We start from the raw sequence: 24,391 nt of genomic DNA, 5'->3' as shown, positions 1-24,391 counted from the left end.
TTTTACATGTAAGTGAAGTCCAGGCAAGAAGAGAACAGTGGTGCTTACACTGATTCTCAGATAGAACAGATTTTTTTTGTCTACAACAGAAGTAGTGTAGTCAAACTTTGTAAAGCTTTTACGTTGCTGTAGAACCCATGGCTTCAGCACTGTGACTTTCTGTGCCTCTGAAATGCTCCACAGGTCCCATCCTTTGGTACTCTGGGACAGCTTTGTGTCTCCTGCCATAAAGCAAGCTTAAGGCTTGTGTAGACAGCCAGACTGATTTCCCCAGCACAAAGGAAGTTTTGGTAACTCCTAAGGCTGCTGAAATAATTGCTGTGTCTGTTTACCCTGCCTGCTCCTGGAATGACTGTGGCTGGAGGAAAGGGGATATGGATAAAAGCCAGCTCTGCAATGGTCAGTTGGGCATGTTGGCAGCTGGTGTAAGTTTATTTCACAGTCTAGCCTGGCAACTGAGCTGGGCCCAGGTCAGTCTCAGTGCTAAGGCAGGCTAGAGAGAAGCTGAAAGAGCCAGTTTCTGAGCATTTCTATAGAAACACTTGTGTCTTCATTTGGATTTGGTCTAACATCTGGTTTAGAGATCCTGTTGTAAACTTTGGTTTTGCTGTTCAGACAGGTATCTGGTGGTGCTTAGTCAACATTTGCCTGGGTTTGTATAAATCAAAGCCCAAAAGTATTTGGTGTTTGGGGTTTTTTTGTTTGGGTTTGGGGGGGTCTTTTGGTTGTGTGTTTTGGGGAGGTTCTTGTGTGGGGTTTTTTTGTGGGTTTAGGGGTGTATTTTCTTTCTTTTTAGAAAGAGACTGCTTGAAGTTAGGCTCCTAAACTAAATATAAAACAGCTAAATAAAAAAATCTGATTTCTTTATGTAGAAATCATTTATGTCTTATCCAAAGAAGGTACACTGTACACATGTCAAACTGCATAGCTCTTTTTCTTTGCACAGACTGGTCTCACGCCTCTGATGGAAGCAGCTTCGGGAGGATATGCAGAGGTTGGAAGGGTTCTCCTTGATAAAGGAGCAGATGTTAATGCTCCACCTGTGCCTTCCTCAAGAGATACAGCTTTAACAATTGCAGCAGATAAGGGTCACTACAAGTTCTGTGAGCTCCTGATTAATCGGTAAATCACTTCTTTTCATGCGTGTCACACTTACTCTGTAGCTGTGTTCATCTGTAGCAGATGTCTCCTGCATCTGAAAGCAAAGGGAATGGGAAGCTTTAGAAGCACAATGTTACATCTGTTACCTACTCTCCAGTGTTATCCTGGAATATTCTGCTACTCTACTGTTAATTAAGCTGAGCAGGCAGCTGGGGCCAGAAGTAAGCAAATAGCATCTAGCTTGGCAGCTCTCTTGGCTGTGCATTAATCCAGCAATTCCCACATGAGCATTTCCCCACTGTCACTTGGGGGGCAAAGGCTGGCAGTAGCTCTTGAGCTCTTCAAGCAGAACCTTAAATATCAAGGGGTTGCTTGGTCCTCTGGGTAGACACCACATTCATGATAATGTAAAGGACTTGTGGTTGCTGCGGTGCATCAGGTGAGTGTGTGTTTCTGTGAGGGAGGTTTAAATAATCCCTGTGTCACTACAGTGCAACTTAAACATCAGGTTTCAGGGACAGAATTTCTCTGTCTGGCCCCACTGTATTTCAGGGATGAAAGCTGAATGAAGTATTTGGATCTCTTGTGATGTTACTTCCTGACTTCCACCTTTACTTATTCCGTGTTTCACTGGATTTTTAGAGGAGCACATATTGATGTTCGTAACAAGAAAGGAAACACACCCCTGTGGTTGGCTGCTAATGGGGGTCACTATGATGTGGTTCAGCTGCTTGTGCAAGCAGGAGCAGATGTGGATGCTGCGGATAACCGGAAAATTACACCTCTTATGTCAGCATTTCGTAAGGTAGGAAAACAGCTAAATTGTATGTGTCAGTGAGAAATGTTTGCAAATTACAGTTTGTTATTTTGTCTTAAGTCTGAATGCTTGGGTTTGGAAGAATCAAATATAACACAACAAAATTACTATTCAGATAAAATGCTGTCATCTGAGTACGTCACACAGGTCTCATTCTTGAGAGGTGAAAACCTTTGTTCCATAAACAATATTAAGTTTTATGTCCAGTTATGCACTGTCCAAAAACTGTTACTGTTTGAGATTTCACTGCCTTGATATTGAGATAGTCTCTTCTAAATTCCTGCAGATTGTACTGCTTGTCTCAGTTCTGCTTTTGAGAGGAACAGACTACCAGCCTGTAACAAGCTTGTCCTGAATCTTCTGTGCTTCTGTTCTGTTCCTAACTTGAGTGGAACATTTTTTGTAGTTGAAGATGGTTACAGCTTTTCTTCTTGGCCGGGAAGGACATTGGTTTCCTCAGTTTTGTTAGAATCATAGAATAGTTAGGGTTGGAATGGACCTTCACATCATCTAGTTCCAACCCCCCTGCCATGGGCAGGAACAGCTCACACTAAACCATGTCACCTGAGCATCGATGTTGGATGTAAGGAGCATAGCTATAGCAGAGGAATTTATTAATGGTGGCTGCTTTGCCTTTAACAACATATCAAATAAGTGTACAGCTTTTTTGACAAAAGCAATACTGAGCGTGCCACTGCTGCCCCTCCATTGCTTTCGAATAACTTCAGAGGCAACAGCTGGATGCTTTCTGTGTGATTGCACAGGGAACCCCATCAGTGATACCTTCCTTCCCAGACAGTACCAGACATGTTTTTGCTAATCTTCAGTCTTTTTCATTGGACTGAGTGATACCAAACTTGTCAACTTTCATCATGAAAATAGAATTGCATACAAGAGATTAGAATTTTCTTTGGTGTTCTAGGGGCATGTGAAGGTAGTTCAGTTCCTGGTGAAAGAAGTTAACCAGTTCCCTTCGGACATTGAGTGCATGCGATACATAGCGACAATAACGGACAAGGTGAGTTTGACTTGGGGAAAACACCCAGATCATTTATTTTCACTGTAAATATACATGAGAAATTCTTAAGTATTTGAAAACTGAATGTGCATGTTCACTCATGCACATAAGTAAATATATCCGCATATAGAGTCCAATTCAGTTGAAATGGTTTGTATGGTTATGAATAGAAGGATGCTGCTGTCACATTGTTAGAGCAAGCCTCACGCCTCAATTGTAGTTTATTATGGAGATAGTAAGACAAGTCTGCATTCCAGGACCTGTTGAAAAAGTGTCACCAGTGTGTGGAGACAATTGTGAAAGCTAAAGACCAGCAGGCTGCGGAAGCAAATAAGAATGCAACTATACTGCTGAAGGAGTTAGACCTGGAAAAAGTGAGTAGAGAATTGCTGTCACACAGCATAAGGGTTTGAGCTGTATATTAAAAATAGGTGATTGAAATTACAGTTTTTCTGTAAAATACTCTGGGAGATCTTTTTGATTCAAAGATGTGAACGTTGCTACAAAAATATTATTGACATTATTTTGAGAAAGGACTGAGCTGGTAAGAGATTTTGTTAGTTTTACAGTAAAATTATGTTTTTATACCGTCTCTGTTTTGGTTGTTGTTGTGTTGGAATTCCTTAGAAGTTTGGGGACCAGCTAGTCCTGTTGTTCCATAAGGTCTGCCCAGTTTCCATGTAAACGATTCAGTATGTGACAAAACCATTTTAATCCATCCTGCCCACACCTTTCTTCATCCCCTCCAGATTTTTAGGGAAGATCAGAATTAGAATTTAGTCTGTGTAAAAATGTTTAAATACGGATCCTTTTCTCCTAGTCAAGAGAGGAGAGCAGGAAACAAGCTCTTGCAGCTAAAAGGGAGAAAAGAAAGGAAAAGAGAAAGAAGAAGAAAGAGGAACAAAAAAGAAAACAAGAAGAAGATGAAGAAAACAAGCCTAAAGAAACTCTGGAACTGCAAGAGGATGATGATGAAGAAGAAAATGATGATGAAGGTAAAGAACAAGTGTTTCTATGAACAATTAGTAGTTGTGGGAGTGACTTTATTTAACCATCTGGGTAAGGGAATCTGTTGACAGCTGCCTTCTGTGGTACTGCAGCATCCTTGCACAGCCTCTGCCCTGGCTTTGCCCTCTGCAGTCAAAGTTCACAGCAAAATACCCTTTGTTCACGCACAGACATCCTCAGCCGCGTTGCAAGGGGCAAACCTTCAGTCAGGGCACTGATTCCTGTGTCGTGTGCACTTTGATTGTATGTCAACTGTTTTCCTTTTAGTGGAGCAAGAAATTCCTATAGAGCCTCCTAGTGCAACTACAACAACTACCATTGGGATTTCTGCAACTTCCACTACTTTCACAAATGCCTTTGGGAAGAAGAGAGCTAATGTGGTGACTACCCCCAGCACAAACAGGAAAAACAAGAAAAACAAAACAAAAGAGACTCCTCAGAACATGCAGATAATTTTGCCAGATCAGCATATATCTCTAGCCCAGCAAAAAGCAGATAAAAATAAAATAAATGGAGAGCCAAGAGGTGGTGGTGCGAGTGGGAATAGTGATTCGGATAACTTGGATAGCACAGACTGCAATAGTGAAAGCAGCAGTGGAGGGAAGAGCCAGGAGCTGAACTTCACAATGGATACGAACTCCTCGGAGCGGCGCTACTCCTCCCTGCTTATCCCGTCTCAGGAAGAGAAAACGAGCACCTCAACTTCAAAAACACCCACAAGGTGAGGCTGCCACGCTGCTCCTGTCATTTCATAGAATCATAGAATCTCACAGGGTTTTACTTAAGCCAGTGTAGACTTTCTGTAGCTGAAGCTTTATACCAGCTGGTACGTTCCCAAAGTCTTGAGAGACTGAGTTTGCTTGGGTTTTGTGGCTATTAAATAATCCTGTCAAGTTTGTGGAACATAACCTCTTTAAACTGGTACAGATAAGATTTTATTTTCTTTTTGCATTGCTGGCTAGTTTTTCATACAACTTCAGCAAAACAGCTGGTTTTCTCTGCACTATTTAATTATCCATGTTGTGTTGTCAACTTTATTAGAATAGATTTTAAAGTGAATACACTGGATATCACTTAAATTTACAGAAGTGGCTTCGTTACGTTTTGATTGTTTTATGGTTTCATCACTAACTCATTTGGATTGCAATCTTTTTGTTTTAAGGAGGGAGGAGGTTGATGACTCTGAGCATTTCACCTGCCAGGTTGATGGCCAGTTTGACTTAAACTTGTCAAGCCAGAGGTGAGAGTCAAAAGAACTGGACGAATGTACAGGGGCCGTGTGAATGGTTTGGAAGATGGTTCAGTTGCCAGGGAATGTGCTAATAACTTTTATAACAGCAGTTTCCAAGTAGGTCGTTGGCCTGAATTGAAAAGCTGAGATCCCCTCTGAATCTGTAGTGTTAGCTTATTTTTATATATAAATAGCATGATCCTGATCCTCTGTTGTTTTCTTTCTTTTCCTACATTAAGGGAGGGCAGAGGGTGTGGGGCTTGATGTGCAGGACACCTGCCTGAGAACCCTGCTTCAGGGAGAGCACAGTATTAGATGAGAAGGGGCAGCAACTGGGAAGGCTGTCACCAGGGAGGCAGTTGGGACTTACTTTTTCCTTTTCCTTTTTCCTCAGGTTGAAATTAGTGCAGAATGAGTGGATTTGTTTGGTTTGGATTACCCTTAATGTTAGAAATTATTGTTCTATTTTAGGAACATAATTTGTTCCTACCTTGGACCTGTCTCCTACAAAAGCCCTGGAATCCTGTGCAGTTCCCAGCAGGACTAACTAAATGCATACTCATAACTCCCTGTTAGAAGTGGTGCTTCTGCTAGATGAAGTACGCCTAAGAAACAAGACCTTATGTAAATACCAAAATGGGGCTGGTGTATTTTATTGACCTCTGCAGGTGCTCTTTGGCTCTTGCACTAGGCAGACTTTGAAAATAATTTCTAAATTTGCTCTTCCCAAGTTCCTCTTCTCTGTAGTCATGGACATGCTGATGACAAGGCTGCTGTAATTGAAACTTAGACTTGGTAATGATGCTTTACAGAAAACGTACCTACAGAAGAACCACAATGAGCTTCATTCTTTTCTTTCATATGCATTTTCTTGTTTTCTTTGCCTCAATCTTAACTGAAGCATGAGGTCTTCCTCCCAGTTATGGCACAGGTGTGCTGGATTGAATCACATAAGGCTAGTTTTTCAATCATTTATGAAGATTTTGCCTGTGTTTTTGTACTTCAGTTTAGCACTCCACTGTTTGGAGCAAAGGTATAGGCTGTGGACTGAAAGGTAAAAAAGCTAGCTAGAAAGTCACCCAACAGTTTTTCCAGGTGGAGAATAAGAATAAATGGAGTTCATGCTGGTAGTTTTAAGCTGCAGAATGTACACTGGAATGCTGTCATTTTGTTCTGTAATGAGTGTGTTTCTCTTCCCAGACTTGATGGTGAAGGTCATTCGAATTCTTTGTCAACTACTTATAAACCTGTTCCCCTGCCTCTGACCTCTCCAAATGTGAAGCTGAATCTGACTAGTCCAAAAAGAGGCCAGAAAAGAGAAGAGGGCTGGAAAGAAGTGGTTAGAAGGTAAAGCCTTTAATTGTGTGTTAGGAACTGTCTGTGGGCTTTTTGACTTGTGATTATTCTCAAAGGTAGGATGTCCAGAAAGCTTATTTGTGTGATTAATTTAGTAAAAAATCTACCCCCTTACTCTTGCAGTGCTGTGAAAACAAACTGCAACTCTTAATGTGAAGCAATTCCTCGCTAACTTAACATCAGTGGGTTACGAACATTTTACTTGGCACAGGGGTTTTACTTCCCTGTGACTGGAGTAAAGGATGTGGGGATAAAATAAAAGGGGGAGGGAGCAGATGGCAGTGGAAAGCTCCTACACTGGATGATTACCTGCACTTGAACTAAAGGCAGGATGGATGTTGGTAGAGGAGAGGTGGGGATCTCGTCAAGGCTGAAATTCACGGTGCTTTAGACAGTGACATTGATTGCTGATTCCATGGAACATTTGTCACCTTAGAGTGCTAGAGCTGCAATTAGATGAAAGATTTTCTACAGAGCAAACTTCCGTTTTGAAAATGTACTGGGTTTTATTACGTGGCCATTAACACCCCAGTACCTTTTCTGTAACCTTTATGACATCCTACTACAAGTAATAACTTGTAGTTACTACTTGTTCTACTACTGGTTCTACTTGTAACTAGAAGTGATAATCTGGCTTTCCTTTTTGTTCCCTTTATCAAAAAAGAATACATCATGGACATAGAAGTGTCAGATGCTTTGGGTGCACTCATGATGCCCTCCTGCTTTTGTGTTCTGCAATGGCAGTGACCAAATATGCTCGTTTTGGAGAATTTTAGGCTGTGTGCAAAGAATGTACTTGTACAGAGGATTTAATGCATTCACATTAGTGGAAGCCATGGGCTGTTCAAAGCAGTTTAATCTGAAAATTTTAAGTGTTTGAACTCTTAGAGAGTTGATTCAGTCTGTGCCTTTTGTTGTGTTCACCAATGGGGCTCTGCACTGTGACATGGTCTTGCTTACATGTATGGTTGCAGACTGCCCACCACGTGGTGAGTCCTGCAGCCATGAGACCTGTTGAACAGTTAGCTGACTTTTCCAGAGCTTCACACAGACCCCACCATGGATCCTGGAGCTGTTCCATCTCTCCTCCTTGGGTCTCTTGAGTTTCATAGGCTTGGTTCAGCTGGTTGGTTGGGTATTGCCTGCTCTTCTGCTGGAGATGGTAGGGTTCTAGAGATGTCATTCAGAATCTGGCTGTTCATAAGAAGTTCGGCACTGGTGTTTGCTGTGTCTTGACTTTTGAAGCGTGTGTCCTGCCAAAGAGCTTTTTGTCAACTTTAGATGCACATGCAAAATGCCGAGGAGCTGCATGCCTTCCAATCCTAAAGCCTCTCCTGGTCTCAACAAGCATTCTTCTCCTTCCCTCTCCCCATGAGTAACTCCCTGGCTAGAAGGGAAGTCTATCAAACAATTAACGAATGCAAACATCCCTTCTGCCCTTGACAGGCAAGTAGGCAGAGTTTTGAAAGACCCTCCCCCCAGCAACACTCTGCAGCCAACACCAATTGAGCAATTTCAGCTGCAGAGAGGAGGGCGCTGCTGCTCGGGAGCAAAAAGGTACCGTTTGGGGCATTTGTCAAGGTAAAAACCATCAAGCTTGGTGGGTGGGGAGGGAAACAGCAGTGGGTGATGAGTGGGAAGGGGCTTGGGCACTGGGGTGAGCTCTCCTGAAGGAGGAATGTCTCCGTGGGTGGTGGCATGGGGTGGAAGCAACCAAAGGTATGGTTAGGAGCCGTGTGATTAATGTGGGTGTGTCTTGAGAGTTAGGTGACTATGGAAGCTCTGGTTTGGGGAGGGAGTGACTGGGATGTCTAGCTTGAGAGAGGAGCCTTGGGGGTATAGGGGAGAAGAAAGCCCAAGGCATGGCAAGGGGGTTGGAACAAATTTTTTCAGTTTCCAAGACTGGAATAGCTAGGTAAAGCTAAAGCCTTTTCAGGGTGTGCTGGTGGTCTGTACAGTGTCCAGAGGGGCCTGCACTTTGGTTACAGTGGTTTCTTAAACACCTTTGAGTCCTCTCTAATTGTTAAGTGTTGAACTATCACACATCACTGGTAAGCTTGAAAGCAGTGTATGGGCTTGAGAGGTCCATACATCAGTCAGTGGTGACCCCAAGAGACCTTGGCTGGGGTCTGGATGTAAGCATAGGTCATGTTCAAAGACTTCCCAGTTCTGTGCCTGCACTGACCCACCAAAACTACATGAATTATAAAGTCCTCAATTCATGTGTTTCTCTGAACACATGGGTCAGTGCTGTTCCCGCTTCTGAAAGTCTGTGCTGCCTTCAAGGTGCCTTCCAGCAGCTCCTTAAATCACAGAACTGCACAATTTAACAGTCTTCTATCCACCTTGCATGGTGTCACCGATAAACTTTCTGATCTTGAGGCCTGAGGTGAGCACTAAAAGGGTTGTCAATGCAAGTGTTAAGACCTTTTCCCTGAGAAAACATTGGAAAACCACCTTCTCCTTGCTGTGAAGCCTTGCTATAAATGATCAAAGTAGCTAAGCCAGCAGCACTATTTATTATTTGAAGCAGCACTATTTATGTAAATTTAGGTTGGTGAGCTAAGGATTTGTCTCACTTTGAAGATACACATGGTAAGATAAAATCACCAAGTGTTTCTTAAGCAGTGTGAGGCAGACACAGCTGTGTTAAAACAGTGGCAGAATAAATGCTTCTCAGGATCATCTGGTACTGAGAGTGATGAGTGATTTGAGTGGAGGAGTATGAGAGGCTCCAAAGGGTGAAGAAGTGATCAGCAGAAAACCACTTGCTGCCCCAAAATTTGATACTATTGCTTCAGCCCCCTGTCAGACAGCAAGGGACTTTTGTATGCCTTTGAAGTTTGAATCCATCTCAGATTTGTGATCTTTGTGATATAGGTCAAAGAAGTTGTCTGTCCCAGCTTCTGTTGTATCTAGAATAATGGGAAGAGGCGGGTGCAACATCACGGCAATTCAAGATGTCACTGGTGCCCATATTGACGTTGATAAACAAAAGGATAAGAATGGAGAGAGAATGATCACTATAAGGTACAGTATCTAGAAATGAAAATCTTGAGTTAGTCCACAATGTCATGTATGGGGAAGTTTGCTTTTTAAGGCAGGGCATTTTTAGCTTCTTTGTTCTAGAAGAGAACATACATTACTGCTGCCAAAGTATGCTGAAAGTCTGCCTCAGAGATAATCCTGAAGATATGCAAAAGTCAAAAAGTAACTTACTGGAGTACACATGCAATAGGCTTGCAGATCAGTATAAAATTGAGGCTATGGAACATTGCACAAAGTGGGGGTTCCTTTTACAAAAGATAAATCTACTTTTATTTAATCTAGGGGCGGTACAGAGTCGACACGATATGCAGTGCAGCTAATCAATGCCCTCATTCAAGATCCTGCCAAGGAACTGGAAGACTTGATTCCTAAAACTCACATAAGAACCCCTGCTTCGAGTAGCAAATCAATCCACGCAAACTTTTCATCTGGGGTCAGCACTGCAACTGCTTCAAACAAGAACTCCTTTCCCCTTGGAGCACCGCCCCTCGTCACATCGCAGTCATCAACACTATCTAATTTCCAGCCTACCAACAAACTGAACAAGAATGTCCCAGCCAATGTGCGCTCATCTTTTCCAGTGTCTCTTCCTCTAGCTTATTCTCACCCTCATTTTGCCTTGCTGGCTGCCCAAACTATGCAACAGATCCGGCACCCTCGCTTACCTATGGCCCAGTTTGGAGGAACTTTTTCGCCTTCACCGAACACTTGGGGACCATTCCCAGTGAGACCAGTTAACCCTGGCAGCACAAACAGCTCTCCAAAGCATAACAGCTCGAGTCGTGTAGGTAATCAGAATGGAAATATCCTACAGACGGAGTCTCCTGGATTAGCTACTTCTACTTGTCCCATTACTGTCTCTTCTGTAGCTGCTTCTACCCAGCCGCTGTGCGTGACCAGTAATCGGACTCCCTCATCGGTCAGGAAGCAGTTGTTTGCCTGCGTTCCCAAGACAAGTGCTGCAGCAACAGCAATCTCAACTGTGACGAGCACCTGTAGCACTATGCCTTCAGCTTCCTCTGCTCCCCCAAGCAATGGGCAAGTGCCCCCAGCATTTCTGCCATCTAATGCTCCCCAAGGGCAGCATTCCGCGCTGAAAGCGGACTCTTTCTCAGCTGTCTCAGCACCCAAAGAGAAGGTGGCAGCACCAGACCAGCCTGCTGCAAGTGCGTGTGCACCGACTTCAGTTGCAAGTAGTTGCAGTATGTCAGCAAGCAGCAACTCAGGAGTCACTGAAACGCGCCCTTCGAGCAGCCCTGCTCCGCTAAACAATGTCCAAGATGAAATACTGCCAACCAGCATGTCAGAGATCAGTCCTTCCGTGCCGATGCCTTTTTCATCCAGCTCAGAAACTGCTCCTTTAAGCTTAGCATCACCCAGGTCAGTTGTTGCAGATAATCAGGACAACAGTAACTTACCTCAAGTAGCTGTACCAGCACCTCGAGTTACTCACAGGATGCAGTCCAGAGGTTCTTTCTATTCAGTTGTACCAAATGCAAACCTCCATCAAGATCCTCAGTCTATTTTTGTTACAAATCAAGTTCCTTTAACACCTTCTCAAGGTCCACCTGCTGCAGTGCAGCTTTCGTCAGCCATGAACGTTATGAACGGTTCTCAGATGCACATTAACCCAGCAAACAAATCATTGCCTCCTACCTTTGGGCCAGCAACGCTCTTCAATCACTTTAGCAGTCTTTTTGATAGCAACCAGGTGCCAGCTAACCAAGGATGGGGAGACTGTCCACTCTCAACCCGAGCAGCAGCTGACCCATCCTTCACTGTTCAGTCTACCTTTCTGAATAACTCTGTGCTAGGACATGTGGAAAACGTGCATCCTGACAACTCCAAGGCTCCTGGTTTCAGGCCGCCTTCCCAGCGGGTTTCAACTAGTCCTGTAGGTAAGTCATTACAGTCATGCACTGGACAAAATTCTTTCTCCAACCATTACACTTTGATCATCTCAAACTGAGAAGTAGTTTACAAATGACAGTGAATATTAACATAATGAGAATGGCCTACTTTTTCCAAGTGCTCTTTAAAACATTGATGATGATTTTTTCCCTTTTCTTGAGCTCTTTTAGGATATTAGGTGTTGGGAACATTGCAGACATTGCATTGATTGTCCACTGTAAGACACAGGAGTTCTTCTACCTGTTTGTATTGCTCAGAGTAGCATTGATTATAGCTTTTGGGTTGCAGTAGAACACAGGATTTGGTGATACCGAACATGAACCAGTGGGCCCAGGACTCTTGGCAGGCTCCAGCTGCTAGAGTGACTGCATGCAGTGGTTCAGTGTTTGATCTGAGACTCCAGCCTGATCCAGTTGAGGGTAAACTCTCTGTACTTTCAGTCTCTACCACTGTAGGATTTTAATAAGCTTATGTTGTGCTGTGGGAAATTGGTGTGCTACTGCATGGTGTGTTTTATTACAGTCTCTGTCCTTCTGCTGTTAAGTACAGCAGGTGAAGCTTATCTGCATTTATTTGAAATGGATTAGGAACAGTCAGTGAGCTGCCTACTCTTGCTGTGCTCTGCCTGAATGATTTTTATCATCTTGGTATTCAAACTATGCTGCAGGGAGCTGACTCTACCCATTTGACTGGAAAGAACCCTTAAGGAATCTAGTCTGCACCCCCCTCTTCTCCCCTTCATTCTTGCCATAATGGCTTTATGATGCCTTGAAGTTGTCATTACCCCTGCAGTGTTTGGCAATCCTGTGCCACATCCTGCCCAGCACAGTAGCAGAACCAGATGTAGCTACAGCTGTGGGAGATAAAATAACTGGACCTTGTTCCTCAGGCTGCTAATAAAAGAATTGCCAGACCCTCCTCAGCAGGCTCCAGACACACTTCATGTTGGCTCAGCTTTTTCCCTGCAGTGCTCTAAATTGGGAGTTGGCTGTTGCTGGGATAACCCCTGGGGAAGGAAGCTTATGGCAAGTGGGATCTGCTGATTTTTTTTTCTCTCATGGTCACATCTTGCATATACAGAGACAGCTGTTCCCTTATATTAAAGTCATCCCAGTTTGTCCCTAGGAAAAATGTATTGGTCCTTTCTATATCCTTAAATGACTGTACCTATTTAAAAGGTAGTCTGAATCTGTTTCTTGCCCAAATTAGGAAGGTTAGGTAGATACCCAAGGAGAGCTCACACAGTTTGCCTGGAGGACATAAGGGTGAAGTCGCTCTCAACTGAAGCTGGAATTTGATCAGGATATTGTAAATGAAGAAAAAACTGCTAATAGGTGGATGTGCTGATAAGTAGAGCCTGGCAGAAGGTGACTGGTGAGTCAGCTCCTCAGCTGATTGATTTGGTGTAATTCTACTTCATACTGCTTTTGAACACTTTCGCTTCAAAATCTAAATGGTGTGTGGCACAGGAGGAGGGGTGTTGGGAGAGCCTAGGGAGAGGGGATGTCTGGGAGGTGTGATAGTGAGGAAAGGAGAGGGGATGATAGGCTGAAGGCTCTCCGCTGCCTTCCATTGGAGTGGAAGTGTGGTTCTGTGGCCTGCCCACCTATCTCATTCCCTGGCTTCTCCCAGGAGGGCAGAACTTTCAGCTCAGCCTCCACTGTCGGTTGAACTGGGGACTACCTTGGCTATTCCCATAGGGTTCAGTGGCAGGTTTCATGAGACTTGGAGAGAGGGGGAAGAGGCTTGGTCACTGCTGGCTTATACTTTGGCCAATAGCAATATGCTGGGCAAGGGGCAGTCTGTGCCTTGCCTGGCTATTCAGTACACTGGTGTGTAATGAGAGGGACTGGTAATGGCCATCAATCCACCCATCCTCTGATCTCAGCTGTGACTACGCCTGATGGAGCAGAGGTTTGTCTTTTGTGCTTGTCTTACACAGTGGGCTGTGGCAAACGTTTTACACAAATCCGCATCTCCTGGTGATCACCTCTGAGCTGATTTGGTGGAGATTTAATAGAATTTGATTGTGCACTAAGCCAGGTTTTTCTTAACAAGTTGTCCCCTCAGGATGGAGTTTGAGTACTTGGCTTTTTGTGTTCATGGGTAAGCTCAGTTACAATGTGAGTTTTCTCTGGTTCACTGGTTCATTTGAGCACAGACTCAAATGCAGATCTCACTGGCTGTGGATCCGTTCTGGAAATGGCCTTCTGTATCACTCATGTCTTTTGATCTCTTGTCCAAGCAGATTTTTTTGCAGATTGAGGGCAGTAGCACAACCATTAGAGGAGGCTGTGGAGAAATACTAAAAGAAGTCTTCTTGTTACTTCTTTCCTCTACATTATAAGAAGGGGTTTGAGACCTTGCTCATGTGGCATTGAAAGGTATCACAGGCTTGAAATATGTCAGCTTAGGAAGCAGCACACGAGTATGAAGTTGCATGAAATATATGAGGTCCTTGTTCTACGTGGAGTGATAAGTGTCACAGTGGTTGCTCTGAAGGTGAAGGCAGGCCTGGCAGTAACTAGTTTCTGCAGAAGTGCCTGGAGGCTTTGGCAAACTGCATTTTGACCAGAGTTTGTGTGAGATTGATACACTGGTCTTGAACGCTCAGTTACAGTTTCAGAGCATGAAGAATTTGAACTGATGGCCCAAGTAAGTACAGAATATGGTATTACAAAAGGTTTTGGTATTAAAAACCTGATTTTGAGGGCAAGTACACAAATAGGAAGCTCACTACTGAAATCAGGATTCTATAAGTCATTATAGAAACCATTTTTAATATTGGGCAAAGGTTTTTTTGTCCACTTTTATAAAAGGCAAGATGATGATAAAAAGTGTTCTTCACAAACTGAAAGCTGCTGAATTGAACTTGTTGGTATCTGGCTGGCACTTCCTTCAACCTATATAAATACACAGCAGTGCTGAAATGGTTTTGGCTGTATAATCATTGCACTGGGAAAGCTGACTGTCCTTCAGAAGACACAGCTGGGCATCTCTCTCCTGCAGAAGAGCTATTTTTGTCATGATCTCTGCCTTGTTCTACATTAGGAAACCAGCAGTGCCCGTGGGCAGTAGCAGCTCTGTTACCCCTTCTGTATGGGGCAAACTCAGGATCTGCAGTGGTTTTTCAGCCAGCTGGAGATTTGAGGTTGATGTGTGGAGGAGTTGGGCACCACTGGGGCCTTTTGACTACCTTGTGTTTTGTGGATGGGGGTTTAGCAAGAGCATCCCAAGGATAGCTCCATGGTCTGTGCACAGGGAGAGCCCTCAGCTGGATGTGCATGCACAGGAAGGAGCATCATCCTTATAGCCATGGAGTCTTGCACTTTGTGCTGTGATAAACCCTGAAAGATTATGCTCCCATGCTCAGGCTCCCTCATCTCAGCACCCCATTTTGGTGTTGGTAGTAACTGATTTCTCCTTGTCTCTAACGGAGACATCTCCTTTTAGGGCTAGTGAGAAAAATGCCTCCATCAAATCCAGAGAGTAATTTCTGTCAGTGTGAGCAGGTTGGATCTGGCACTTCTGGAAGCAGTACATAGGTTGATGTGCTGGAAAATATTGGGTGGAAAAAGACCTGGCTTTCAGGAGGGTGCCCAGGCGATGGAAGGTGCACTTCTGGTGTATGACTATAGACATTTCCTGTCACCACTGCTGTTTTCAGACTGCTGTGGTGGAAGTCGGTACAACCTTCAACTTTGCTCTGCAGCAGCATAGGCTGGTCCTGGTTGTGGTCATTTTGAAATGTTCAAATGGTTTGGAAACTAGTCTTGTTTAATAGGCCCTTGAAACTAAACCCAAAACTCAGGTGAACATACGGCTATACCCAATTCTGCTTTCAGGTAATGAGGTGTGATAAGAGCTATTACAGTATTTTGGAAAAAGTACTTAAAAGCTTTGGCTTATTAAAAACCTGTAATTCCCCCTTGCTAATCATTTTTTGTGGGACTTTGAACTTTCTCTCCATCTCTCCCTTCCTCTTACTCATCCCTGTAGAAAGCAGCCCCCCCACCTGCTGTGCTGTGCATCGTCAGCCCTGTTTCTCTGGACACAGCATGTCCTGACCAATCTATATGTGAATGTACCTATAGGATGGCAAAAACCGTACTGCAGTGAGCTACTTCCTTGGTGCTGGATTCCTGTGGGACCTTCACAGAGCCCTGTATCCCTGTTTGACTTGCGTGGCTTTTTTGTAAGCAAAGATCCTTGCCACTCCCAGCTTTCCTCCTTTGCCCTCCCTGCTTAAGATAATTTCCTTTCAGTGACCAAAGGGATGGCTGGTTTGTTCAAGCTTCAGGCCAAACCAGAGAGCATACACAAATGCCTTCTGTTGGTTTAGAAGGGAGAATCGTGCACTTGTAAAATGAACTTACCATGTGCAGATACCCCCGAAGGTGATGAGATGCTTTAATTATATTTGGAGCACTAGCTCTCTTCTGGTGCTTTGGAGCAAGTTCCCAAAGAGAGATATTTAATCAAATTTATGTTTATTTCAGGCTTACCCTCTCTAGATCCATCCAACAGCTCTACAACTTCTTCTTCAGGTCCTTTGACAGGCTTTTCAGCAAACATACAAGGAGCACGGGTTTACCTTCAAGGGCCAGCGCCTGTTGGGACTCCCAGCTTTAACAGACAGCATTTTTCACCACATCCTTGGACAAGCGCAACAAATTCATGTAGGAACTTCATGGGTCTGTCTTAGTTAACTATAAATTCATAGCTATTGTCTCTAGTAGATTTGTAACTTGAGGGGAAGTTACCCACTGATGCACAAAATGCTTTCCAATTGCTTTTAGCAGCTGTGAGGATGGTGTGCGAATCCCAAGCTGTGCTATTTTGTGTGTTTTCCCATGTCAAACACCACTAGTTCTGGTAGCATTGCTAAAGGCATGTTTGGGCAAAATAATGTGTCACTAGGCTCAGAGAGGAGAGGGCGTGAGGCTGTGGGGGAGTGGAGGTGGTTATACCAAGCTAAAGATTCCCCTCTGAATAGTATGAATGTAATATTAGGTGAAAATGTCACATTTGCTATGGTTTGAAGTTATACTTGCCCGGTTTTCCCCCCCCCCCCCTTTTTTATTTTTTAATTGGGGTTCTGGAATGATTTTGTTACTTAATATGCTCCAAAATCTTTAAGCATCATCTAAGGTAACAGTGGGTTTCTCTGCTAATGGGAAGAACATGGAAGTAGCTTTACAGAAAACATGGGTCTTTGATTCTGAATCTGAGGTGAAGAGGCTTTTCATGTCACTGCATGCAACTTCATTGTCACTCTGAGTTTAAGAACCAAAACATAAATGAGTGCTCAAAGGAAGTTGGATTTCCCAAGAAGAGTCAGTGACGCTTCTGCAGGTGGTGGGACTTGGGCTCTGACGTTGCACATGTGACTTTGGGAAGCTGTCTAATTTCTCTTCTGCTGGAAGTGATGGATACCAAAACTACGCTGGTTAGATACTCATGGTATTTTGGCTGATGTTTTCACCTCTTCCTGAAACTCTTCCATGTTTCTTATTCTTTCTTGTAATTAATTTAGATGTACTGCTGTCATGAGAATATCACGTAATTCTGATGGCTGAAAGCATTTGTGTTAGAATGTTGATTTTAGAATAAAAATAAACTCTAAGCAGAATTGCTGTTGCAAGACCTGAAGAATGCTTGCTAAATAAAGCCTTTAATGATTTGCTTTGAGATAGTACTGGGGGGATAGAGTGGGTAGCATTTATGCTTGTGTGCTTTGTGTGTGATTAAGCAAGAGTAATGTTCTTTTCAGCAGGTGAATCTCCTATTCCATCAGTTTCCTCAGGATCATCTTCGCCCCTTTCAGCTGCTTCTGCACCTTCTAACTTGGGCCAGCCAAAAACGGGTAATGCCAACCAAGACCGAAAGGTTCCCCCGCCCATTGGGACAGAAAGGCTGGCTAGGATTCGACAGGGAGGATCTGTCACCCCAACACCCTTGGGAACCAACTTCACAGCTCCCGTTGGTCACAGTGGCATTTGGTCCTTTGGAGTTAACAGTGTATCTGGTACGTCTGTTGTACAGCCTGGGGCAGCCTAAAGAAGCTTGTAGGGGCTTTTGGAAGTACTGCGTTTGAAATGCAAGTTGGGGAGGAGGAGAAATGTTCCACAGTAATCAACTTCCATGTAGAATATCCTGAAGGGAAAAATGGTGTCAGTGGAGGGAGAGTGTGTATCAGTGAAAGCACTGTGGTTTTCTCTCCTATGTGGGTGATTTTCACCCACCCCAGATTGTCTATAAGTTTATACTTCTAAACCTGGAGAGCAGCTCAGAAACTTCATATTGAGTCTATTGAAAGACACAGAAGTTAAAAATTAAATGACTTTTATTTGTTAAGGGGTCCATTTCCAAGTCTGACCCTTGAACTAAAGGAACAACTACCTCTGTCCAAGTTCTAGCTTACTTTCCATTAACATTTTAAAATATTAGTTGTGGTGCAGCTAATGCATCCAGAAACACAGAGAATCATAAAATCCTAGAATAGTTTGGGTTGGAAGGGATCTTAAAGCTCATTCAATTCCAATCCCATGCCACAGGCAGAGACATCTTCCGTTAGACCAGGTTGCTCAAGTTGTGGATGCTCAACTTTGCATTGATCTCTTCATGATTCTTGAATAGAATGGGATCACTTCTGGTCCAGGCAGCTCCAGTTTCAAAAGAATGACTTTGAAACACCAGGAGTTTTACATTCAGCTTCCTGGTAGTTTGAGGTTCTTGTGGAAAGGAGGATCTGCAGCTGGTAGCCCCCATTATCTCCACACTTGTCTGAAGGATCAGGGTCAGTGTCCATGCAGACAGCATGTGCCTGGCCAGGCTTCTCTGGCCTCACCAGTCTCTCTTCTGGCCCTGTGTTTGCCCCTGTTCTGCGTGTAACTTTTTATCTGTGTTCCTGTGGTACGTGAGAGGTTGTGGGAGCTGGAGGGAAGAGAAAGTGCATGTGTGTATGTGTAGCCAGCCTTATGTAGTGTTGCCTGCTGCAGCTTCCATGTGGAAGGCCTTGATGCTACAGAGGAGACTTGTGTGTTTGCATTGCCTGTAATGGGTTATTAGCCAAAAATTGCAGGTATCTTCCTGCATTGCATGGCTGCGGAAGGTCTGCCCTTGCCCAGAGCAAAGCCTGAAGATACCTCTGTGACAGTGTGTTTTCAGAGAGCCTTTGGATTTATGTAGGTGTGTGCAGCTGCTGAATTCTGCTCCAGAGTGTCTTCAGTGAGTTGTAATCAGCCATTTTTAATCTTCTCTTTTCCAGAAGGCTTGTCAGGTTGGTCCCAACCTGTCATGGGAAATCACCCGATGCATCAGCAGCTGTCGGACCCAGGCACATTTTCTCAGCATCAGCCAATGGAGAGAGATGATTCTGGAATAGTGGCTCCCTCGAATATTTTCCACCAACCTATGCCGAATAGTTTTGTGGATTTTTCTAAAGTAAGTTTCAGAGGGTGGGATTTAGTCTGTAAATGACCAAGGACTTTCTCTGTTGTATCTCCCATTCTACCTGTTCACGCTGTATGTGTATGCCTCTTCTACCACTGCTTGCTGTATCTCCCATTCTACCTGTTCACGCTGTACGTGTATGCCTCTTCTACCACTGCTTGCTGCACCTCCTTTCATCCCAGTACCGACTGGAAAAGGTGCCCAAGCCTGATGGTGCACTTCAACAGAACCAGAATTTGTACATTGCAGATGTAGCTTGAGGCAGACAGATGTAGCCAGGCCTAGCCAGCTAGCTGCGCCACCACCAGAGGAGTGTCCAGGATGATGTGCTCAGCAGCAGACCTGCTCACAGCGCGTGTCAGAAGTAGTGGTAGCACATGCTCTTGGAATCTTCTTAATTGGTGCCCAGCAATCATTGCAACACAGGAAAGAAATCTCATGATCACAAAAAGCTGCTTTGTAGCTTGCTCTTTCTGAACTGGAAGAATGTTTTAGATATCCACAGGTAATATATAGAAAACCTTCAGCTCAAAGCCTTGCATGCTGCAGAGGTGAAAGGAGGGAGCACTGCGATCACTGTACACCTGCTGTGTCTGACTTTATGGGGTGAAGAGAAAGGGCTGTGCAGAGGCTGCTGCATGCTGGCAGGGTGTAATCTCAGACAAATGGGTGAACTGACTTGAGTTTAAAGCTCTGGAGAATTGTGAGTGTTCCATGCTCTGCCTGTTTCCTCACAGAGCTATGTGACTAGATGAACGTCACTTACAGAGGTGAACTGCCTTGTTCATCTTGGCAGATCATCCTTCACAACCACTGCTGCTTTCACTGATGGTGCTTCCTCTTGTTCCCTCAGGGCCTACCCATCTCCATGTACGGCGGCACTCTGATCCCCTCGCACCCACAGCTGGCGGATGGCCCGGGAGGGCCCCTCTTTAATGGGCTCCATACTCCAGATCCTGCCTGGAATCCCATGATCAAAGTTGTCCAGAACTCGACAGAATGTACTGATGCTCAGCAGGTATTGTGGCTGCCTTCTTCCACCTTTGCTTACCTGGGGCTTTTTACAGTATTGTGTTTTGGTTTGATTTTCTTCACTTTGGATAGGTGATGGGTTTTGTTCGGTTCTTTGATGCTAGAATTGAAAATGTTTGCATGACTTCTCCCTACAGTGTGTGTGTGTTTCTAAAAAATATATGGTGCTATCCCTACCTACCAAACCTTTCAGGTGAAGTAAGCAGCATTTCAAGACTGCTCAGCCAGGTAACAGACTGCGTTATAAGTGAGAGGGTTTCTTTCAGGTTGTCAGTCAGACTTTGGCCAGAGCTGAAGAGGGCTGTCAGCTGCTGGACAGTCTGATTATATTTGAGGGGGAAGCCTTCAGCTTGCCCTCTAGTGGTTAAACGCTCTGTTAAAGGAACCTTTATTTGTTTTCATAATAGCCTTGTCTTTTTATTTCTTGCTGTAGATTTGGCCTGGCACCTGGGCACCTCACATTGGAAACATGCATCTCAAGTACGTCAACTGATTTAAGGGGGTCTATCCTTTTTTAGCGTTGTTTGGGAATCTTTATGATCTTGGAAGAACCCTGGGGATTTTTTTAATGTGCCTAACTAAGCAATTTTCTGTGGGCTGGAACAATGGAAACTTAATGGCCCATTGTATAACAACCAAGTGATTTACCTGTACAAACTAATTCTGCTCTCCTGTTAGTTTAGCCATTTTGAACTTAAAAATCAGACAAAACTAGTGCTTTTGGCTAAACACTACTGAATGCTCCTTGTATGCAGCAGAGAATTAGCTGATGATGTGATTTCAACCTATTAGGGTGGTAAATACATGTATAATTGTTTACAGACTTAAAAGGAAAAGCTGAGTAAATTTCATGTCGTATAGTGGCTCTACTTTATGTAGCCTGTATTAATGTGAACTATTTACCTGAATATTCAATAAAAGGCAAACAGTATTTAGAGGTTGTGTGTGAGAATTTTGGAAGAAGCTGGATGGTGTTGTCTTTGGTAGCTGCTGCCATGCGCAGTGATGCATTTCTAAGGGTCACAGAATTAGCACGTGGATGCAGTCAGGGTTTGGGGGGGATTTGATCCAGTCATCAGCTGTACAATGTCTGCTGAGTCCTTCCCTCTGCCAGTTGGTAGCCAGTGAACGTGGTTGTGCACTTTTTTATGCCTTTCTGGATTAGTTCTGCTGCTGTTAGCACTCTTTTTCCAGGTGTGTTGCCTGAGATATGGGGTTTTGTTCAGGGGTTGGAAATAAAGGCTGAGTTGACAACATGGCAACTGATGCCATCTCATTTTGCGGGAGGTAAATAGGCAGCTCGTAAGTAAATGCAGGGCTTAACCTCACTCAATGTGACCAGCTGCCTAGAAGCAGATCTTGGGAAAGCTGAGACCACTTCCCACTAGAGCAAAACGTGATATATTCAATTCTAAGCTTTTTGTAACTCTTTGAATCTGGTAAGAGCTCTTCAAGTCCTTTTCATGAGGAGGATGGGGATTTTTGCATGCTGCTGAAGATGAATCCTCTACCCAGGTGCAGAAGTTCTCCACTTCCTGCACTTGGACTCTGCTTATTTCCGCTTCTGCTCAGTGGTGGTGCAGTAACTACACTGAGCAGTTGGTCCATTCCTCAAGCAGCTATTGCAGTGCACATAGTGTTCAATCTAATGGACCACTTTCAGTGGCCTCTTAGACCAAATGGAGACTTCTCCACCTTCTTTCACCTTCTCCAGACAACCCCTTACATGCAGCAGCAGAGTTTTCCCAGAAAAAGCATGAGGAAGGAGTACTGAAATTCCAAAATGCACAAGCAGCATCCATGTACTGCAGGCAGATAAACCCCTGAGGTGCTGCTGGATGATATGCTCAGATATGTTTCCTAGTATTTGAGGAAGAAATGCAAAAAACATGGGACTGCTGCTGCCCTTCAGTAGTGCAGACGCCAAAGGAGAAGTACTAAGTGTGTTGAAACTGATGTAGTGCTAGAGGTGCCTGCTGTTGGAGTGAATTGCAGGGAAGGGGCCATAGGCCCACACCTCTTCCATCGCCTGTGTGGCACCACTGTCTCCTCCTGTCCCATCCTGGGGAGTCACCATCTCCTATCCAGGGGGGCTACAGCTCCATGCCAGTGGCACTGTGTACTCCATCACACTGGGGGTGAGACCCAGCATGGAGATGGGGTTGTCCCTTCAATGGAACGGTGGCCTTAAGTGCCCCAGCTCTGCCTGACTTGAGGCAGCTCCTTCCTGAGCCAGGTCCCTTCCTGTGCTCTCCACCTCAGACCTTGGTGCTTGGGTGCGTGGGCACCAGTGCTGGGCAGGCCCATGGGGTGGTGGCTGCCCTGGCAGCCCAGAGCTGGAGGGGGAAAGGGAACACAGAGCTTTGTAGGAAGATACCGCTGAAAGTTGGGCCTGTCACTGTCTTGTGGTGCTGCTGGCAGTGCCGCTGGTGCGGTGGAAGCAGTGCTGGTCCCTCAGGGCTGCAGCTGGGGCAGGTGCAGGGGCTCCCACAGGATGTCTGCAAGCCCTGGGGGAAGGTGCTGGTTGCCAGGGCTCCCTCCAGGGCTACCCTAGGCCTGTCCCCTGCCAAACCCCCTGGTTCAGCAGTTGAGTAGATCCTGTTGTTTGCCATCTGTCCTCTTGGGTAGTGTGTGCCCAGCCCTGAGCTGGGCCTGTTTCTTTGGGGCCCCAGGTGCTGGCTTCATCGTGTGTCTCCACAAGCTTACCTGGGCCAGGAGCCAGGCTGGGTTGATGTGGGTTGTGCAGTGTGCATTTGTTGTGCTGGGACAGGCCTGTCCCGTGCAGCAACTCTGGGCTCATGGCTGGAGCGTGGCAGGGAACTGACGCTCAGCTGCAGGGTCATCAGGGATGGGGGAACAAGGCAGCAGACATGGCGCACGGGCTGGCACAACCTTGGTGCGGTGCACACTGTGCACCCAGCAGGCTGGAGGACGTGTCCCCTCCAACCCCGTGCGTTGCCTTCGTGCAGTTCACAGCAGGGCGGCTAAACTAATGGGAACAGGTCCCCATGGTGCCAACAGGAGGCACGCAGCCTTTGCTCTTTGATAGCTGCAGAAGCCACCCCAAGCCAGCCACCTCTGTGCTGCGGTGGGCATCAGGCTTGGGCCAAGTGCCCCAGGGCTGGCCTTTCCTTCCCAGCAGTACAGGGGTGGCTGGGCTGTCAGTACCAGGGGGTACCCATGTTGAGGCTGGACGCCCCTATGCTGTACTCTGGCAGAGCATCAAGGGGAAGGAACAATGTGGGAGCTGCTGCTGGGCAGGGTGGGTGTCGCAGTCTGCTGTGAGGAAGCCCCACGGTGGCCCCAGGCCATGGCCAAGCGCTGGGTCGCACCCCTTGCTCCCAGCTCTGGCTGCGGTGCTGGGGGTGGCCGGGGCCGGCAGTCTGACAGCCCCCTGCTTTTGGCAGGTACCCGCATCATCTACGACCACAAGTTCCTGCTGGAGTGCAAGAGTTCACCCGTGGCCAGGACCCCTCCCTGCTGCCTGCCCCAGACCCCCGGTGCCACATCCCTGGCCCAGTCCAGCCTCGTCAAGCTGGAGGAGCTCAAGGAGCGGAATGAGAGCGAAGAAGCCGTGCCAGGTGAGCAGCTCAGCACAGTACAGCCTCTGCCTGCGGGGGACACGGTGGGACTCCCATGAGGCCCCAGGCCCAAGGGGAAGTGCCAGCTCAGCCCTGGTTCCAGCTCCTCCTGCTTTCAGCCTGCACATTTTTTCCAAGGCACCCCCATCCTAACCCTCTCCCTCTCTGTACCCTTGCAGATCAAGACCACTTTGAGATGGACATCTGAGTTTCCAGCTCCCCGTCTCCAGGCCATGGCTGGGCCTGTTCCTGGGCCTCGTGGAGGTGCTGGCACCGTGACCAGCTGGCTGCAGCACTCTCTGATGCTGGGGATGGATGTGTGACACTTCAGGCTCTAGCACAACTGGCTGGTGCAATTGCCTAGGAGCTCATGCTTGATCAATAAAACACCATGAAACCCCTGTGCTGACCCAGTGCCTCTCTATGTTGGGGCTCAGTTTGGGTGCTCAGAGCCCTGGGAAGGGGAGCTGAAGAGGAGGTGAACAGCACCAGGTCCTGCAGGACAGGGGTAGTGAGCACTGGGCCCCAAGGGCTGCTCCCAGGCTCAAGGTGCCACATGCACAGTCTGTGTCCTGTCCAGGGTGAGTGTCACCACCCTGGGCTTATCTGACCCCGGGGGCAGCATTAGCACTGTAATGTTTGTCCCTGGGTCTTTCTGCCCCTGAGGCAACCCACATTTCTCGGGTCCCAGACTTGGGACAGGAGCCCATATGGGAGCATGGGCTGCAGCACAAGCCCTGGCTGTTGCTGGGCTGCTCTGGTCCCCAGCCAGCTGACAGGGCTGTTGTCTTCTGCAGAAGAGATGGGCCATGTGTCTGCTGCTATGAGTCCCC

The 24,391-nt window shown here is 45.8% G+C and overlaps 1 protein-coding gene across 19 annotated transcripts in view; it reads left to right on the top strand.

The window, feature by feature from the left end:
* The window catches only part of ANKHD1 (ankyrin repeat and KH domain containing 1), a gene marked incomplete at its 3' end in the record, with an annotated part of 102,388 nt that extends 78,435 nt beyond the window's left edge, over positions 1–23,953 (top strand). For 6 of the 19 annotated variants that reach the window (XM_080627405.1, XM_080627419.1, XM_080627406.1 and 3 more), the window contains 18 exons: positions 947–1,122; positions 1,744–1,906; positions 2,841–2,936; positions 3,194–3,310; positions 3,757–3,931; positions 4,212–4,665; positions 5,107–5,184; positions 6,376–6,522; positions 7,978–8,088; positions 9,412–9,561; positions 9,862–11,477; positions 15,990–16,184; positions 17,264–17,518; positions 18,761–18,936; positions 19,799–19,963; positions 20,411–20,457; positions 23,385–23,558; positions 23,738–23,874. In XM_080627405.1, coding sequence (XP_080483531.1) covers positions 947–1,122; positions 1,744–1,906; positions 2,841–2,936; positions 3,194–3,310; positions 3,757–3,931; positions 4,212–4,665; positions 5,107–5,184; positions 6,376–6,522; positions 7,978–8,088; positions 9,412–9,561; positions 9,862–11,477; positions 15,990–16,184; positions 17,264–17,518; positions 18,761–18,936; positions 19,799–19,963; positions 20,411–20,457; positions 23,385–23,538 — 4,275 coding nt within the window. Of the gene's footprint in view, positions 1–183; positions 382–946; positions 1,123–1,743; positions 1,907–2,840; positions 2,937–3,193; positions 3,311–3,756; positions 3,932–4,211; positions 4,666–5,106; positions 5,185–6,375; positions 6,523–7,977; positions 8,089–9,411; positions 9,562–9,861; positions 11,478–15,989; positions 16,185–16,845; positions 16,954–17,263; positions 17,519–18,760; positions 18,937–19,798; positions 19,964–20,410; positions 20,471–23,384; positions 23,559–23,737 lie in introns of those variants that run through there. The other 13 variants (XM_080627416.1, XM_080627420.1, XM_080627418.1 and 10 more) reach the window with 12 other exon arrangements.
* Positions 23,954–24,391: the final 438 nt, after the last annotated feature.

This window comes from Psittacula echo (assembly GCF_963264785.1).
Source record: "Psittacula echo genome assembly, chromosome: 11".
NCBI lineage: Eukaryota > Metazoa > Chordata > Aves > Psittaciformes > Psittacidae > Psittacula > Psittacula echo.
This window is presented reverse-complemented; position numbering and strand designations above follow the sequence as displayed.